At 54.3% G+C, this 17947-nt stretch overlaps 1 protein-coding gene across 5 annotated transcripts in view; it reads left to right on the top strand.

The window, feature by feature from the left end:
* AP3B2 (adaptor related protein complex 3 subunit beta 2) overlaps positions 1 to 17947 on the top strand; it is a 62352-nt gene that overhangs the window by 26041 nt on the left and 18364 nt on the right. For 4 of the 5 annotated variants that reach the window (XM_064569820.1, XM_064569827.1, XM_045901843.3 and 1 more), the window contains exons 1-4: positions 4871 to 5171; positions 12861 to 12936; positions 13079 to 13153; positions 13460 to 13555. In XM_064569820.1, coding sequence (XP_064425890.1) covers positions 5059 to 5171; positions 12861 to 12936; positions 13079 to 13153; positions 13460 to 13555 — 360 coding nt within the window. In that variant the 5' untranslated portion in view covers positions 4871 to 5058. Of the gene's footprint in view, positions 1 to 4870; positions 5172 to 12860; positions 12937 to 13078; positions 13154 to 13459; positions 13556 to 17947 lie in introns of those variants that run through there. The other variant, XM_064569821.1, reaches the window with a different exon arrangement.

Consider the following 17947-nt stretch of genomic DNA (forward strand, 5'->3'; position numbering starts at 1 on the left):
AAGGAGGAAAAGCTGAGGCCCCCAGCAGAGCCCCAGTGGAGTAGAGTAGGCAGGACAGTGACAAGAGACAGGTGATTTGTGGCCTGTGCTGCTCACAGCTTTTCCTTTTTTTTAAAGATTTTATTTATGTATTTGACAGAGAAACAGCTAGAGAGGGAACAAGCAGGGGGAGTGGGAGAGGGAGAAGCAAGCTTCCGACGGAGCAGGGAGCCTGATGCGGGGCTCGATCCCAGGACCCTGGGATCATGACCCGAGCCGAAGGCAGACGCCTAACGACTGAGCCACCCAGGTGCCCACAGCTTGTCCTTTCTTACAAAGAAAATGGTGGCTTGGTTCAATGAAAGCCAAAGGGAGGGGCAGCTGTTTCTCCAGGTCAGGAAGGATACAAGGGGTCAGTACTTCCTGGTGGGGGGGTCCAGGGGCAGCAGGAGAGAGGCAGTACTGTACAGTGGTCAAGGTCAAGGGCACTAGGCCAGGCCGTCTGGGGTTGAATCCCAATTTCTCCACCTACGAGCTGTAACCTTGGTAATCTCTCCAAGCCTTGGTTCCCCCGTCCATAAAATGGGAACGATAACAGCACCAAATGGGACTCTAGCACAGTTTTTTGGCAATAGATATTATTATGGATGGAGCACCTCATGTAGACCTAGATCCTCTATCTGAAGGGACACCTCATCCAGACCCTGACTCAAATTCCTGGGCCCGGTTGATGGTGGCCAAAGTGCCCCACGACTCCCAGCACCACTGGGAACTTTCAGAGGGAGAGTCGGGGGTGGGGCCCAGCTTGCCAGGGCCTTTCCAGCTGGGTGATTCCCGTAGAGCTCTGGGGCAGGGGTCACAGGGAGGCAGCCAGCCTCTGAGGGCCCATTGTTCTCCTCTGAGCTGGGTAAGAGGCCTTCTCCCCACCCCTCTTCCCCTGATGCCTAACTTTGCATGCAGGAGAGACCAAAGAGCAACAAACACTGCCCGTCTCTCCTTGCCCCGCTCACAAAGAGCTCTCAGTGTCTCACAATGGGCCTGCGATGCCCAGCCTTCGGAGCTTATTGGCCCCAGTTCACAAATGAGGAAGTTGAGGCCCACAGGGAGGAAGTGGTGTATGTGATTTCCCATGTAGGGAAGTGACTCAGCCAGGATTTGAATCCCAGTCCTGTGTCCAGGACTGCGGACTCAGGGGCAAACAAATTCACAGCCATGCATTGACAGTTCCCTCCCCCCCCCCCCCCCCCCCCCCAGAGCGCACAGCGCTGGGCAATACAGGTGGAGGGGCGAGGGCTAGAACCCTCCCCCCTCAGCAGCCAGGTGGTGATAGCTGGTTTGTGTTTTTTTTCTCTCTAGATGAACTCACATCCCAGGTAACTGGAGCAGAAGTCCTCAGCTTTTCTCCCCAGGTGGGATGCTTGCTGCCCCAACAGGCCCAGGGTATAGCTGTGACCACGACTTGGCCTAATGATAAAGGCGGGGGGGAGAGGAAGCAGGAAGCAAGGTGCCCGCCCTACTTGGTGCATTGCCAGAGAGCATGACCAAAGGCCAAAGGGCTGTGCACCTGACTGGTCTCCTTAAGTCAAAGGACGTGGAAGGGGGTGACCATCCAGGCTTTCCTGGGTTCGGGATGTGCAACTTCCAATTTTAAAACCTGGGAAGTTCCAGGCAAACTGGGATGAGTTGGTCACCTGAGTCTCCCACAGCTTCCAGTCTGGGAAAATAAGATTCACCAGGAGTAAGTAGAGGAGACTGGAGATGAGAGCCAGGAAGGCCACACGAGTGTCGGGGATGGGAGAGGCGCAGGCACCCAGTGGTTAGCACTCTGCCGCTCGGACTTGGGCAGCCCCGCTCCTCATGTGCACATCTGCTGTCAAAACCGCTGGAGTCAAGCCCCTCCCTTCCATCAAAGATACCCAGAGACCCGGGGGTGGTGGGCCGCTTCTTTCTCCCAGGTCCTCTGCCAGCCTGGGGTTGGTCAGTGCTCAACAGGCTCTATTTTCACCTTCTTTCCGGGGCACTGTCTCCGACCACATCTCCGGCACGGCCCAGGAGGCCATCTTTCCAAGTCCCCACCCAAAGCGCTCTGTTCCCAGTGACAGGACAAACCTGAACTAAAGGGGCTTCTTACTTCCTTATAGAGGAAAGGGAGGTAAAGGTGGCCAGACCCAGAGCTGTGTGCACTCTGGCAATGGAGAACCTCAGCCTCAGTTTCCTTAACCTGCAAACAGGGATACTGTACCTCTCTTGTAGAATTGTATTAAGCATCTCATAAGCCTCTGCTCAATAGATGTTTGCTGCCGAGGCTGTTGGAGGGGACTTAGTCCACTCAGTCTTGGGAGGAGATGCTTGCCTTGGGTCCAGATGTCACTCAGGTTTCTGTTTCTTCAGGACTCTGCTCAACTCGGGTACACGCAAGTCCCCGGTGTTGCCTCCAGGGAATGGCAAGATGGGAGATGGTTCAGGAAGGGGTGCTGGGAGTAGGGGGAAGAGAATGGGAAGGTTGGAATTCAGGATGAGAAGAAAACGTTGGCTGAGAAGGGGGTCCCAGTTGCTGGGAACTGAGGGGTTCTTAGTGGTGGCTCGGGGCAGGGTTTATCCGTGATGTCCAGGCCTCTGGAGTTCAGCACACGGAGGCACGGGTGGGCTAGTGAAGCCTGGCCCCAGGCCAGGTCTCCTTGAGCCCCGGGAGGCCCAGCTGACCCGATGCCCAGGGGAAGGAACTGGCTCGCCCTTCATCCCGGCCTGCGCAGACGCCCAGGGGTCGGGTCCCTGTTTCCTCTTAGGTCCTGACGGGGGCAGTCAGCACCATTAAGTTCTTCCTCTCTGAGGCGTTCCTGGGTTAGCACTTCGAGGCGGCGGAGCTGGAGGGCAAGGAGCCTGAGCCAGGAGACCTCTTCCTGTTCAGGCTGTTGTCCCCCACTGGACGCTGGTGCGGGGCCCACGTAGGCGTGGACTGCGGCCACGGGAGATCATCCACTTTGGAGGTGAGCATCTCCGGCTGAGACACCGGCCCTAGTCTGCGAAGAGAGGCTGCCCATCCCAGCCCTGCGCCACCAGTGGGTGGGGCACACGAGAATGAAAACTGCAGGTCCCAGGCTGGAGGTGCGGCTCTCTGAAGAAGGGCGCTTGGGCACCATCTCCCAGCTCCTGGGAGATTTGGGAGCAGGATCACGGGGCTAGGGTCACAGGACCTAACCCGGCTCTGATCTGCACCGGTTGGGCCATCCCTGCAGGCAGGAATGTCGCCGGCCAAGGGCCTCGCGCGTTTCTGTGCTCCTGCGAAGGCACTGTCTCCAAACAGGGGCAGCGCCGCGGCTGCGCTCCCGCTCGCTCTGGCGCGTGCTGCGTAGACGTGGCGGCGTTGACCGCGCGGCTCAGGAGCCCCGTGCGCGCGAGGCCATGGACGCGGACCCGCCCCCCTATCACCCCACGCGCAGCAACTGCGTGCACTTGGCGCTGCGTCTGCTCGGCCCCGGGCCCACCCTGGACCCCCTGCAAATAGATGGCAGTCCTATTGGCTCGGTGCGGCTCAGTTACCCAAGCGCGACCCCACCCCGCCTCCGCCTCCGGAGCCAGTTAACAAATGCAGCTAACCAAAGTGCTGCAAAATTCATACTTTCCCTCCCCGCCTTGTTCCTCAAACTCAAGATCCATTTTACTCTGCCAAACCCAAAGCACCCAGAAGCAAACTAGGCCTGCCAACTCTTCGACGTTCCACTTCTCTGAAACTCTTTTGGGCCCACTCCAGGAAGACCCCAGCTCACAGATCTTGAGCACATCTATTTCCTTCGGCCTACCGACTTCCAAACCCAGGCGCTGCCCTGGTCCTTGTTAACCCCCATTCCACTCCCCCAGTGGAACCTACCTAGGGAGCCATCTTTCTGGGCCCTGTCCGTTTACACCCAGGCCCACAAATTCTGGTTCTGGAGACATTGGGATCCTAGTCTATAGATCAAGACTCAGGCCTATGAACTCTGGCTCTCCAAGTCAAGCCCTCCTCACCTCCTCCTCCAAGCCCAGCCAAGAGACAGCAGCTATCCAACCCAATGCCCCAAAGTCGGGCCCAACTAGATCTCACCCCTTTCCCAAAACCTGGTCGCTACTTTCTCTCTAGATCCAGGCCGTCTTTCCTTGGGGGTACTTCGGGCCTTGGAAACTGAGCTGGAGGCCTCACATGATCCAGGAGTCCTGGCTGTCACACCAGACCTTAACCCAGCCTCTTCCCTCTCTCCCTTCCTTCCTAGGTGTCGGTGGACATGAATTTGACTGTGGACTAGGTGTGATCTTATGTCCTCCTGAGTGTGCATGGGGGCTTCAGAAATGGTCATTAAACTGTTTTTGCAAAGATGAATTCGGGGTTCACTATCCCTTCTATTCAGTCTCCATTTCTCTGCCTGCAGCCTGCTGCAGTCTCCTCCCATGGACCAAACCTCCTTAAATTCTGTCACGTCCAGGAGAAACCAAGACACCATCCAAGGGGCCCAGATTTTGTAGGAAAGATGGAGCTGGGAGAGAGAGCGTCTTTGGTCTCTGAAGCGGGTCTCTGGGTGCTGTGCCTCCTTCCCGCTCTAGGACCCCCAGCACTGTAACACAGCCCCCTCTTCAGTCCCCGGCTTTCCTTCCACCGCGCGGGGGAGCATCCGTGGTCGTGTCTGGAATGAGCGGAGCCCCTAGAGGCCCTTCCACTGAGACCCTGTGGTCGGGAGGGTGAGGGAAGGCGCTCTGCCTCTCCCGGAAGGCTGTCCCACCCTCAGTCCAGAGGCCTCCACCCACCCCCCGACCCGGAATCTGGGTCCCTCTAAAGGACAGGAGGATCCCTCACGGGGAGGGGAAAGGGGGCGGGGATTTCCGAGGGATGCGGGCGGGGCCAGCCCCTGGGGCGCAGCCCCGCCCCTCCGCGGACACGCCCCCCAACCTCAGGCGCCGGTGCCTTTAAGAGCCTCGCCGCGCGGCCCTGATTGATAAATCCGCGCGCTGCCTCTGCTCGCGCAGGTTGCGGCCTCTGCGGAGCCCGGCCTGCGCTCGCTTCCTCGGCCCCAGCCTCCGCCCCGGCGAAGCGCTCTCCCCGGCCGCCCCATGTCGGCCGCCCCCGCCTACGGCGAGGACAAGGGCGGCTCCGCCGGCCCCGGGGAGCCCGAGTACGGCCACGACCCGGCGAGCGGCGGCATCTTCTCCTCCGACTACAAGCGGTGAGGGAGCCCGCGGCGCGCCGGCACCATGGACAGCGCCCCGGCCTCGCGGACCGGAAGCCCGCCCTGCCCCCTCCCGCCGCGGCCGGGCCCGGGCGCCCGGGTCCCCCGCGCCAGGGCCCGGCCGGGACCCGGGGAGGGGCTGCAGGCCGTCGGGGGCGGGGGCGACCCTCCCGCCCCGGGCGTGCCCGCAGTTCGTGGGTTTGCACTACAGGTTCGCCGCCTTTATCGCGCGGGGCCAGCCGGCTCCCGAAGATCGCGGGGGAGGGGTCCGCGTCGGTGAGCTGGAGCCTGGGGCCTGTCTGGGGAGGCCGGCCCTGCGTGTGCCCTCGGAACCTCCCAGGCCCGGCCCCTCCTGCAAATCCATTTCCCTCATTCTGGCCCCACGCCCGCGCTCACACACTCCCGCTTCCCTCCTTGCCCCTGGAGTTCAGCCCCACCTGGACTTCCCACTCCCCCCGCCCCCCACCTTTGGCTCACTCGTGGCTTCTTTCGTTTATTTGTAAATCCTGAAACAAGCATTTGTAAGGGGCTGCCGTGTCCATTCTCATCCTCGTGACTGTGAATACAGGCGTGAACCTGAGACGGCCCTTGGTCCTCGTCCTCTAGTTGCTCTAGAGGGGAGCACAGAGGAAGAATCCGTGTTGTGGGAGCGTCGGAGGGGTGCGAGGAGCTGGTCCCTGGCCCTGGAGGACGGGGAGAGGGGAGAGGGAGAGATGTTCCAGGCGGAGGAAGGAGCTTGTAGGGAGGTGGCCAAGTCACAGGTTTTGTAGGTGCTAATAATACAATATGGCCCGAATCGCTGTGCAAGCCCCTGGAGCGACCAGAAATGAGGGTGGGAAGATGCCAAGGAGCTGACGGGTTCTGAGCAGGTGACAGCAGATTTGCATTTTAGAAGGATTCTAGGCTGGATTGTGGAGAAGAGACCGGGGGGTGTGCTGGTTTGAGCAGGAGACGAGGGCGTGTTGAAGTTGGGGGAGGGGGACATGAGGGTGGTTTAGCCTGTGGGAGGGGCAGAGGATTTGAGGACTGTTGAGGCGGTAGAAGTCACAAACCTGATGATTAACTGGGGGGAGAAGATAAGGATAATACTCAGGTTACTATTTCTTGTAACTGGATAGATGGTAGCACCATACAGAGTGATTGGAAATAAAGGGGTTACAAGAAAATTGGTGAAAATAATGTTGAGCCCTGCTTTTGACAGGCTGAAATTGTAAACTCTGAGGGATATTCAAGCCTGGGAGGTAGCTGGATCTTAGGATTTGGGTTCCAGGAGAGATTATTAACATATATGTATTAATCAAAGCCACAGAAGGAAGTTAAGATAACCCAGGGAGAGTATATGAAATGAGTTCAGACAGCTCACAGAGATGAACCCTAAAGAATGCAGGGGGAAAGTGTTTCAAGGTGACTGAAAAAAAGTAAACCAAAGAGAGAAGGAAAACAGAATGTGGTTTCGAGAAGGAGGACGTGATCAGCAAGGTCAACTCAAACAAGGGAAAGAAATCATGACCGTTGGTTTGACAAAGAGCAGGTCAACCCCGCCCTGCTCTACTCCCCACCTCCTGTCCTGGGGGACAAGTCTGGCAAAGTCAGAAGAGGGGGAGCTGGATTATTTTTCCCCAACATTCTATTATGAACAGTGTTAAACGTACAGAAAAATTGGGTGTGCGCTACAAGGAATACATGAATACCCTCCACCTAGATCCAACCACTGTTGACATTATACCATATATGTTTTATATAACCCTCTAGCCATAAATAGTTTTGGCTGAGCCATGTAAGTTGCAGACATCATGGCCCCTCAGCCCTAAATTCTTATCAGCGTCTAAAACCAGGTGAAAGTGAGTAGAGGAGCAAATAAGAGGTGAATAAATAAAACACAGCGAATGGGGAATTTGCTTCCCGGAAGTTTGTAAAGGGGAGAGAAAAAAAAAAAAGAGTTGCTGGAGGAGATCATTAGTTCAAGAAGGTTTGTGTTATTTGTGTTATTTTTGTTTATTATCAGGATGGAAGAGCAAGTCTAACTGCTGGTGGGAAGGAGCCAGCAGTGTGGGGGAGGCTGAAGGGAACTGAAGGCACAGGGCCCCCTGGGTGATGGGGGGGAGGCGGAGGCATTCGGAGCTGGGTGGGAGGACCGAGCTGGCTTTGAGGAGGATTGCTGCCCAGGGGGAGGAGGGCAGGAGGAGAGGAGAGGCAGGTGTTTGGGAGGTGCAGGGGATTTTGTCTGAGGCCTTTCATTCTCTGTGAGAAGCAGGTGGCCAAGTCCTAAGAGCAGGAGAGCAAGGCTGTGGGTGGGGATTTGAGGCGCTTGGAGGGGGTCTGAAATGGAGCGAAAAGAGCCAACTCCTCCTGGCAGGGTAGGGGCAACCTGGATAGGAGGGCCAGGGGTGTGAGTGAGAGAGCAGCTGGAGGCCCCAGGGGGGCCTAGGCCAGGGAGGGAGGAAGTAGAGATCAGAGAAGGCTGATAGGAAGGAAGGAATCGAGGAACTGGTTCTGGGTTCGGGTCAGAGTGGACAGGAGGTATACTGGATTTCTGAGGAAGAGCAGTTCTGGGGAGGCAGAGGTCTAGATGTGGCCAGAGAGTGGAGGTGAGGAGGGCGTCCCTCACCTCTGTCTGGATCAGCTCTCCCCTGACCCCCTCGCCCCCTGGCCAGAGGTTGGGGTGGCTTAGTCCCCAGTCCCTACCTTCCATCGCCTCTTGAGTCCTGTCTCTGAGCAGTGAAAAGGAAACTGGAGCCTCCTTCCCTGCCAGTGTCTGGTTTCTGAGTTTCGGGGGCGGGCCATCTAGGACAGCGACAGGCATCCCCAGCTCCCCGGTCAGCTCAGTCTCATCTCAGAGCAGGACCTGGTGCCCCATGCAGCGATTCCTGCAGCTCCCGGGGGCCGTTGGGAGGCCAGGGGGCAGAGGGGCCTGTGGGGCTGACCAGGAGGCCGCCAGCCCCGTGCTGGCCCCTGAAGGCGGGCCCCCACCCTGGTACCAGGCCTTACAGCCTGAGGAGCTGCGGTGGCTGCAGGCCCCGGCGGAAGACACATCCCCTGAAGCGTCCCTGGAAGGACCTTGCCCAGAGCCTGGCCAGAGCCAGAGCCAGCCGCTAAGGTACAGAGGAACTCCCAGGGACCCTCACCCCGATGCCGGGAAGACAAGCAGTGGGTGGCGGCTGCCCTCAGCTCAGGCTCTTCCAAGTCCCAGCTCCTCAGGAGGGGGATGAGGCTGGGATTTAGGGTGCGGAGGGCGGGTCAGGGGCACAGTGTGGGGGCTGAGGGTATGAGGGGGGTGAACTTAACTCCAGCAGCTCTCTGGGGAGGACGATAGTGTTGTGGTCCCACCTTGACCTTCCCCCCTCCCGGGTCCTGGCTAAAGTGGGCTCTGGGGGAGATTGGGAGACGGGCAAAGGCGCAGAGTTTGGGATTCTGGTGGCGAGGAGAGGGAGGTGAGCACGTCTGGCCTCAGTGGCACATTCTGCGCCCTGGCTGGCCCGCTGGACAGGCCCTCAGGCCGGGCCGGGGGTCAGAGTGAATGCGGTGTAAGACGATCTGACCACGGGAGGCTAGTGTTTCCTGGCTTTGGGGCGTCGCTGTGTACCCCTTGCTTCCTCTCGCTCTTGGGCACACAAGCTGGTGCCGTGAAGACGTGGGACCCGGGGCGGCATTTAACAAGCCCGCCTGGGCTATACCCACAGTCCCTCCGCTCTCTCAGGTCCCCTGTGCCGGGGCCCAGAGCCCGCAGAGCCGGGGAGGGGGGGGTCGTGTGGGCGCTGCCGCGATGCCCCGGCGCGTGTGCATTTGACAAGGGCCTGTGGCATTTCTAGGAGTGGTGAGGGCAGCCGGGTGTGAGGAAGTGTGCTTTAGAGAACACCCAGAGTTAAAGAGGCCGGGCGAACTCCGACTGCTCCCGGTGAGGTCACCACAGGCTGACCCCTCAGAGGGAGGCTGGAGGATCCGTGAGGCTGCGCGTGTTTGATCCTAGAAGCCTAATCCATCCTCCGGAATCTCAACTAGGAGCCCACGGGGCACTGGGGAATGAGACAGAGTGCCAGTCTAGTCCCAAGGGTGTGTGTGTACGTGGTGCATGTTGGGGGGGGAGTGTGCGTGGGGGGGGTGCACTGCGTGGCTTGTGCGTGTGCAGATGAGGGCGTGGGGGAGAACGGAGGGGTCTGGTGGGGATGTGTGTGGGTCTGCGGGCGTCTAGGTGAGGTGTGTGCTGGTGGGTATGTGGGCGTATGCGTGGAGAGTGTGTTTGTGGGAAGTGTCTGAATGTGAGGTATGTGTCTGTGACTGTTGGTTTCTCTGGGGGCGGTGGGTGTGTGTCTGCAGGGGGCATGTGTGGGCGTGTGTGGGTTTATATAGGAATCGTGTGTGTCTGGGGGTGCGAATGTGTCTGGGGTGGTGGATATATCTATGCGGTGTGTCTGTGGGGGTGTGGGGATGTGGGGATCTGAGGATGTCTGGGGCGCAGGTGTGTCTGTGGGGGAACAGGTGTGTCTGGGGGTGTGGGTACGTCTGTGGGGCTGTCTGGGGCGCAGGTGAGTCTGCAGGGGACATACGGGAGTGTCTGTGGCATGTGTGGATGGTGCTGGTGTTGGTGGGGGTATTGGGGTGTGTAGGTGAGTTGACCGTGAGGTGTATGTGTGGAGGAACCCGGCAGTTCAGTGGTGTGCATTTGTCCACTGGGGATGGGGGTGCCCGGCTTTCATTCTCCTCGCAGCCCTGGTGCTGCCCAGGCCCGGCTGCATGGTCTGTCCCTCTTTCTATACCCCCGTTGTCCTGAGCTCTGCCCCTTAGGAATTGACCACCTGATTTGTGTTTGGGAGAGTGAGAGGATCCTCTGATTTGGGGGGCATCCCTCAAGTGAGAGAATTTTAGATCAACATGGCTGGGGCTGGACATCTTCTGCCTTCTTCTGACAGCTAGCAAGTCCTCTGTGTTCTGGAAAACATCATCTTTCTACTTCGCTTTCCATCAGAAAATCTGTTCAGGAAAGACACTTCCTAAACCCCTCGGAACATCCATTTCTTAGCACCGCTTCCGTCCTTTCTGAATGTATGTAGGCACTCAGGCATTTGTGCAGAATGCAGCCCGAGGACTAGGCATGTGTCATGTCGGTTTTTCTCCTCCTCTGAGCTTTCGTCGCTTACTCATCTCTCAGCATCAGCCTCCCGTTTGCCCGTCTGTGACTACCGTCGCGCTCTTCCCTGCTATCACTGCTCCCTCTCATTTCTGATTTTCTGTTGTTTCTAAATGTTTCACTGCTTTTTAATTTCCACCATTGGTGATACCTTTCTAGACTGTGTTCTCCTGCCTGGGTTGAAAGCTGTGGGTTATCAGAGTATCATCTGGGAGATGAGAGAACTGTGCAGGACCCCACACATCGCTGCTCACCACATTTTGGAACCATTTTGGCAATACATGAGCACATCAGTTGTCCCACAGCTGTATCAGCTGTGTATAGACACATTTTTTCTATGAGTTTATTCATAGTTCTCTGTTCACTTCTTTGACCACCAGCCCTTAGACCTCTGAGTATGGTTGGGCAGGTTGTTCACTGCAGAAGGGTACCTGGCCAAAGAATACCAGACTATATTCCACTCATGGAATGGGGAGCAACAGCTCAGGGCTATGTCTACTTGGAGGGATAAGCAGATGGTGGATATGCTTGCAGTAGCCCTGACCGTGAATGCTGGATATAAACCTTAAATTGGTATCAGTACTTTATTTTGAATATTAAATTTTTATTTGCCATATCCCCAATATTTTCCTTTCTGTTGCTATTATAGGCTGGATTGTGTGCCCTTCAAATTCCTATGTGGAAGTCCTAACCCCCAGTACCTCAGAATATGATTGTATTTGGAGAAGGGGTCTTTAAAGAGGTGATTATGTTAAAATGAGGTCATTAGGGCCCTAAAGCAGTCTGACTGGTGTCCTTATAAGAAGAGGAAATTTGGACACAGGATGCACAGGGGGAAGACCATGTGCAGATACAGGAAGACAGCCGTCTACAAGCCAAGGACAGAGGCCTCAGAAGAAACCATGCCCGCTGACACCATCTCTAAAACTGTGAGAAAATAAATTTAGGTTGTTTAAGCCACCCGATGTGTGGTACTTTGTTACGGCAGCCCTAGCAAACAAATACACTTGCCCTATTTGTTTCTTCCTTAAATTTAGTTTTATAAACCAAAGTTATTTAAAAAAAAATTAAACCTTAGCCATCTGGTTACTGATAATTTTATGACCTTGAAAATAAAAATTTCCCCTTCCACTTCCATATTTAAAAATCATTTCACGATTAATTGCAGATGGGGGGTTTATTTTGGTCCGAGACACGTGTACAAGTTCAATCCTTTGCCGCCGAGGACGTGTCCCAGCCGCGTTTATGTACGGGAAGAAAGGGTTCTTCCTTCTAAGAAAGGGTTCGTCCTTCCGCTAGCGAGTTACTTGTTCCTAATGTATCAGTTTAGATCCATTTATAAAATTGCCCCCTGTGACCTTTGACTTTCTATTTTTAACCTGGTACCAGGGAGTTTTTGTCATTGCCTGTTTGGGGTTTGGAGCTCCTAGAGGGTAAGTTGTCTGTCATCGCTCCATTGTTCTCTTCTTTCCCCAAACTATTCTCTGGAGTTCTTAACATATTCATTTTTTTTTTTTTCTCCAGGCAAATTTTGTTGCCACTTTAGGAAGTCTGACAAAATGCCTTCACTGAAATTTCATTGGACATTGCATGAAATTTATGTATTGGCCTGAGGACTACCTCTCCTCCCTTCAGCTGTGTGCAGGGGGTCATGTATTCAAATCTTCATTTATTTCTCCCAGGAGGGTTTTATAACTTCCTGGAATCACTGTTGAATGTTAAGTGATAACTCTGGCTTTTGTGCTGAGGCCAAAATCTCAATAGATTCTGGAGCGCCTGGGACCCCTCCAGTCCTCGGAGTTAGATCAGTCTGTGGAGTCCGGGCCTGGGAACACACCTGGGCTGGGGCAAGGACATCCTGCTCCTCTTTGGACACCGACACCTTTCCACTGGATCCAGATCCTTCCCATCTCTCCAACGGGCCATTTTCTGGGCGGGGTCCATACCTTTCCCACCCCAAACCTTTCCTCGTGGCTTCTGGCTCTAGGTCCCCAGCTGTATGGGTTTCCTAGGGCCGCTGTAACAAAGTATAGCTGAACCACAGAGCGGGTGGTTTAGGACGACAAAGGTATTGTGTCACAGAGCCAGAGGCTAGAAGTCCAAAATCAAGGTGTCGGCAGGGCCATGCTCCCTCTGCAACCTGTTGGGGGATCCTTCCTCACCCCTTCCTGGCTTCTGGTGGCTTCCTGGCAATCCCTGGTGTTCCTTGACTTGTAGCTGGCTCACTCCAATCCTCTGTCTTCACCTGGCATTCTCCCTGTGTCTCTCTCCACATCGCTGTCTTCTTAGAACACCAGAAATACTGTGTCAGCCTTACTCCAGTGTGACTTCCTCCTAATTACAACTGCCGCAACTCAGTTTCCAGAGGGCCACATTCTGGGGTTCTAGGGGTTAGGACTTCAACGTTATCTTTTTTGAGGGGGACCCAATTCAACCTGTACCATGGGCTGGCCCACGTTTCTCCTGACCCCCAGTCCCCTGCCCATGTCGCTGTTTTCTGCCTGGGTCCACCCCCACCCTCGTCCCCTCTGCTGACCTCCTCTGTCTCCCTGACCCACCAGGCATGACGACCTGAAGGAGATGCTAGACACCAACAAGGATTCCCTCAAGCTGGAGGCCATGAAGAGGATTGTGGCCGTGAGTGGGGAAGGGGGTCCTCGGGGTGGAGGCCTGGTGGGCAGGGATCAAAGAGCAGCTCTCCTTGGCTCCTTGTGGACCTTCCCCTAATAAGTGTGGGCCTCCTCCCTCTTCCTCCCCCTCCCTTGACCCCCCCACCCAGATGATCGCCCGGGGAAAGAATGCCTCAGACCTGTTTCCTGCTGTGGTGAAGAACGTGGCCTGCAAGAACATAGAGGTGAGCACCCCCCAGGGAGGGATCTCCCACGCCCACCTCCATCAGGAATAAACTCCCGCTGCTTGGGGTGAGGAAGAGAACAATCCAGCCCCCGGGGGCCTGACTTGCTCAGAATGCCCTCGGTTCGGGAGAAGACACTGTTTGTATGTCCCTGAACCAGACGTGGGTCCGACTGAAGGACCCGGGGCACAGTGGGGACGCTCTCCCCGCTCTGGAAGCATCTGTCCGCGCGACCACAGCCGGCCAGGCGACCACATCTCGGGGGGGGGGGGCCGCCAGTCCCGCTGAGAAACCCGCTCTCCGCAGGTGAAGAAGCTTGTCTACGTGTACCTGGTGCGCTACGCCGAAGAGCAACAGGACCTGGCCCTGCTGTCCATCTCCACCTTCCAACGGGGCCTCAAGGTCAGAGCCGCAGTTTGCCTCCCTGGCGCCCGGGGCTTGTGGACGCTGGCTTGGAGTCGCAGGCCCAGGGAGAGGCCGGTGCCTGGGGGAACAGCCTGGAGACCCGTTCCTACCTGCCTAGCGTGGGGAGGGTCCGCATCAGAGAAGAGCACCAGCGGGACCCTCAGAGGGTGGAGGCCAGCTCAGAAGGGGCATGAGACATGGAGTGGGGGCCCAGGGACCATGTCCTCCTCTGAGGAGGAGCCTGGGGCAATGGCTGTCGCTAACAGGAGCCACTCGAGCCCCTGAACGTGGAGAGCCCTGGGCTCCCTCACCCACTGGGGTAAAGGAACGGTGGCCCGCAGCCAGGCAGAAGTCCACCTCCTTAAGACAGGACTCTGAGGGCGCGCTGACCTGGTTCCTCGCCCCTGCGGGTCACAGCCTTGGCTCCGGCTGGGGCTCCTAGTCTGGGTTTCTGTGGGGAGCAATGACTTTGGAACTTGGTACGGAGGACAAAAGCGTTTGTTGAAAACAAATGAGCTCTACCCAGAGGAAAACAACAAAGTTTACCCTGTAGGAGAGCTGCCTCAAACACGGGGTTTGGGTTCAAAAGTCAGCGCAGACGCCATAGCCATAAACACGACTGTCCATTTCCAGTGAGTTCAGTACAACAGGTCATTCCTCTAGAGTTGAAACAAGGTGATCGTTCTTCTTCTTTCTTCTTTTTTAAAAATTTATTTATTTATTTTTATTATTATTTTTTTAAAAGATTTTATTTATTTATTTGAGAGAGAGAGAGCACATGAGAGGGGGGAGGGCCAGAGGGAGAAGCAGACTCCCCGCCGAGCAGGGAGCCCGATGTGGGACTCGATCCCGGGACTCCAGGATCATGACCTGAGCCGAAGGCAGTCGCCCAACCAACTGAGCCACCCAGGCGCCCCAAATTTATTTATTTTAGAGAGATAGAGAGCGTGAGCGGGAGGGGCAGAGGGAGAGGGAGAGAGCATCTCCAGCAGACTCCCCGCTGAGCAGGGAGCCCAGTGCGGGGCTTGATTCCAGGACCCTGAGATTATGATCTGAGCAGAAACCAAGAGTCCGAGGCTTAACTTACTGTGCCACCCTGGTGCCCCAAGGTTGATAGTTCTTCGGTTTAGCACCAGAAGTAGTTGACTTGTCTTAGATGCCCCAGTGAATGCAAAATACCCACTTTTAGAGACTGGATCACGTCTGTTGTACTGAAAGGCTCTTGGAGGCATGTAGAAATTGAAATCACCTGGGGGCGCCTGGGTGGCTCAGTCGGTTGAGCTTCTGACTCTTGGTTTCGGCTCAGCTCATGATTTCAGGTCATGAGATCAAGCCCCATGTAGTCGGGCTCTGCACTCAGTGGGGAGCCTGCTTGGGATTCTCCCTCTCCATCTCCCTCTGTCCCTCGCCCCCCATTTCTCCCCCTCCCTAGGGAAGAAAAGAAAAGAAATCATCTAAGGGAAGGGGCAGTAGGAATGGTGCGGGGGGCTGAATCCCCTCATGCTATTTAAACTGAATATTGTCACCTTTTGTTTTGCACATGACATGCATGCGTGCTAGTCCCCACTGCGTGCTTTTCTGGCCAGTCTAGCTCAAGGATGCAGAAGCCAATATCACTGCCATTCTGTTCTCTCTCCTTTCAGCATTTTCAGCACAGATGACAGCCATTAACTCCCCTAGTCTTTCCACACATTTAGTTCACATTCCTGTGAGAGCATCCCTGAAGGGTCCAGCTCACCTTGTCATGTCCAGCTGGTTCTGGAGGTTGCTGAGCAGCCTGAGAACTGACTGCCCAGATCCGGGCTCAGCCCTGGGTCACTGTGCTACGGCCAGCAGGAGAGGCCGACAAGGTCTGCTCCTCTGAGACGGGGGAGCAAGCACGGCCACTGGCAAGTACCTGCAACACCTGGGTATCCCTGTGCTGCGTATCAGGCTAGGCTAATTTTTTAAAGTCAAAACCATAGGATCGATCTATCTACGTTGGCAACTGATCTTTTGACTTGAATCAGGGTTAAATCATTTTATAAGAACCGTTCTAGTTGTTTTGCACATGTACGTGCAGTCTTCACAGTCTGTCCCTTTTCCCCTTTTAGAAAACCAGAGCCCCCTTAGTCCAATCAATGCAATGATTTCTCTAGAACAGTGGTCAGCAACCTTTTTCTATGTACTGCTGACAGTAATTTAGGCTTTGTAGGCCACATAGCCTCAACCCTGCAACCACCCAACTTTGCCCTTGAAGTGTGTAAGAAACCATAAATGAGTGGGCCTGGCCAGGTTCCAATTAAGTTTTTATTGACAAAAAAGGCAGGAGACAGATTTGGCCCGAGGGCTGTAGCATCCCAACCTTGCCCTAGAACATATCTGACCCGCCATCCCCAGTGACCAAGATGTCACTCCACTGCAGCTACAACTTCTTTTTTAAACCATTATATTCTATTAGCAATAATCGCATTATAGTCTATCCAAACCTCCATAGCTATAATTTTTAAAAATTTATTTCGGACGCACAAAAGGCGCAAAGAATAATATAATGAATAGCTATACGCCAAGCACAAGAAATGAAAAAGTTATCAACGGCCAAAGCCCCCTGTGTGTCTTCTCCTGTTTATCATTCATGCGCATGCATTCATTCTCTTACTACTCATTTATCATTCCTAAATAATATATAATATTGTTTTGTAAGTGGTATCACATGATAAATGTGTTCCTCTAAGACTCATTTTCCTTCTGTTGTTAACGACTCCGGGCTTGCTTATACACTAGAACCATTCATTTCCATCAAGGATTCTCCCTTCTTTTTATCAACCCAGGCTGAGACTGTGTTTGCTTTCTTAGCAGCCCACATACGTGGTTGCCTCAATTCAGACAAACCTCCAGTGGGCAGTCAGATAATCTAGGTCTCCCCACCTGCGGTCTTAATGCAGTTGGTCCCTTGAATCCCCTATGAAACCCTATTACAGTTCATTTTATTGGTTTAGCACAGCGTCCAATTCAGGGTGATTCTAAATTTTAATTCTTTTAAAATGCAATTTACAGGTGGTGCTGGTGCTGATGCTCTCCCATGAGTGCAATGTACTGTGTCTAAGGCTCTTCTTGTCCTCTTGATTTTGTGTCTTCCTCCAAAATGCTGATAAGCTGCACAGACCAGGGCAGCAGACTGAGTCCCATGGTGTATCATGTTTCTAGGCTGATGCCAATCTGCTAATAAACCTTCCCCAAGTACACTGTTTTACCAAGTTGTGGATCCACCTAACTGTACAGTCAGCTGGCATTTTCTTATCTTGTTAGAAAGGATCTTATTCAATAGCAGAAAAATTTCTTAACACCTTTCATGTGCAAAGGGCTATGGAAATACAGAGACAAAATAGACATGAGTTCTGCTCTTAAAAGCTTACATATTAAGTGAAACAAAAAGCCTGCATCAAAACCGGCCAGCCAGGAAACGCTACAAGACTCCCACCAATGCCTTGCTGAAATCGAGATCCACAGTGTTAGTATCGACCAGTCTAGTTACCCTATCAAAAAGGAAAATGGTTTTTTTAGTAACTTCCTGTGAATCCATAATTGTTTCCAAATAAAAGGGGAAAAAATAGGTTAGAGCAGTAGCTAGGATGTGATTTGACTCTAAACAAACACAGACTGCTGCTTTTTATTTTTTTTCTTCTTTTTTTTTTTTCCTTTTTTTTTTTTTTTTTTAATATTTTATTTATTTATTTGAGAGAGAGAGAGAGCATGAGAGGGAGGAGGGTCAGAGGGAGAAGCAGACTCCCTGCCGAGCAGGGAGCCCGATGCGGGACTCGATCCCGGGACTCCAGGATCATGACCTGAGCCGAAGGCAGTCGCTTAACCAACTGAGCCACCCAGGCGCCCAGACTGCTGCTTTTTAAATAAGTGCTTCTAAACCATGTGTTTAAAAATCAGTTCTAGAATTTTGACAGGGATTACCATCATCGTGCCCTGTCATTTCATGGATCTTCTCTTTCCCCGTTTTAGAACATCAGGGAGGCATCTACACGTTATTTGTGCCAGCACCTCTCCCGTTGTCCACCATTCTCTAAAATTCACAGCAATTTACAGCTGGTGCTGGTGCTTTCCCATGATTGCAATGTACTGTGTCTAAGGCTCTTCTTGGGTGTGTATTGGATGCAACAGGAGCAAAGAGGAGGGGCCTACGCACCTGTCTATTTTAAACAGTGGAGGAAGAGGAAGAAGAACAATTTCTGGGAGGTTGCTGGGGGAAAGGAGTGTTAACGATGAACTCTGGAAAGGAGGCCAGTTTGAATTTGCGGGCAGTCACCTCTGGCATAAATACAAAGACACCCCCCTCCCCCAACTCCGCCCCAAAGACCAGGAGGTATTTCAGGAACTTTAGGTATTCTATAAGATTTT

This window comes from Mirounga angustirostris, unplaced genomic scaffold (genome assembly GCF_029215605.1).
Source record: "Mirounga angustirostris isolate CCGP_5_RB_7025 unplaced genomic scaffold, mMirAng1.0.hap1 SCAF_9, whole genome shotgun sequence".
NCBI classification, from domain to species: domain Eukaryota; kingdom Metazoa; phylum Chordata; class Mammalia; order Carnivora; family Phocidae; genus Mirounga; species Mirounga angustirostris.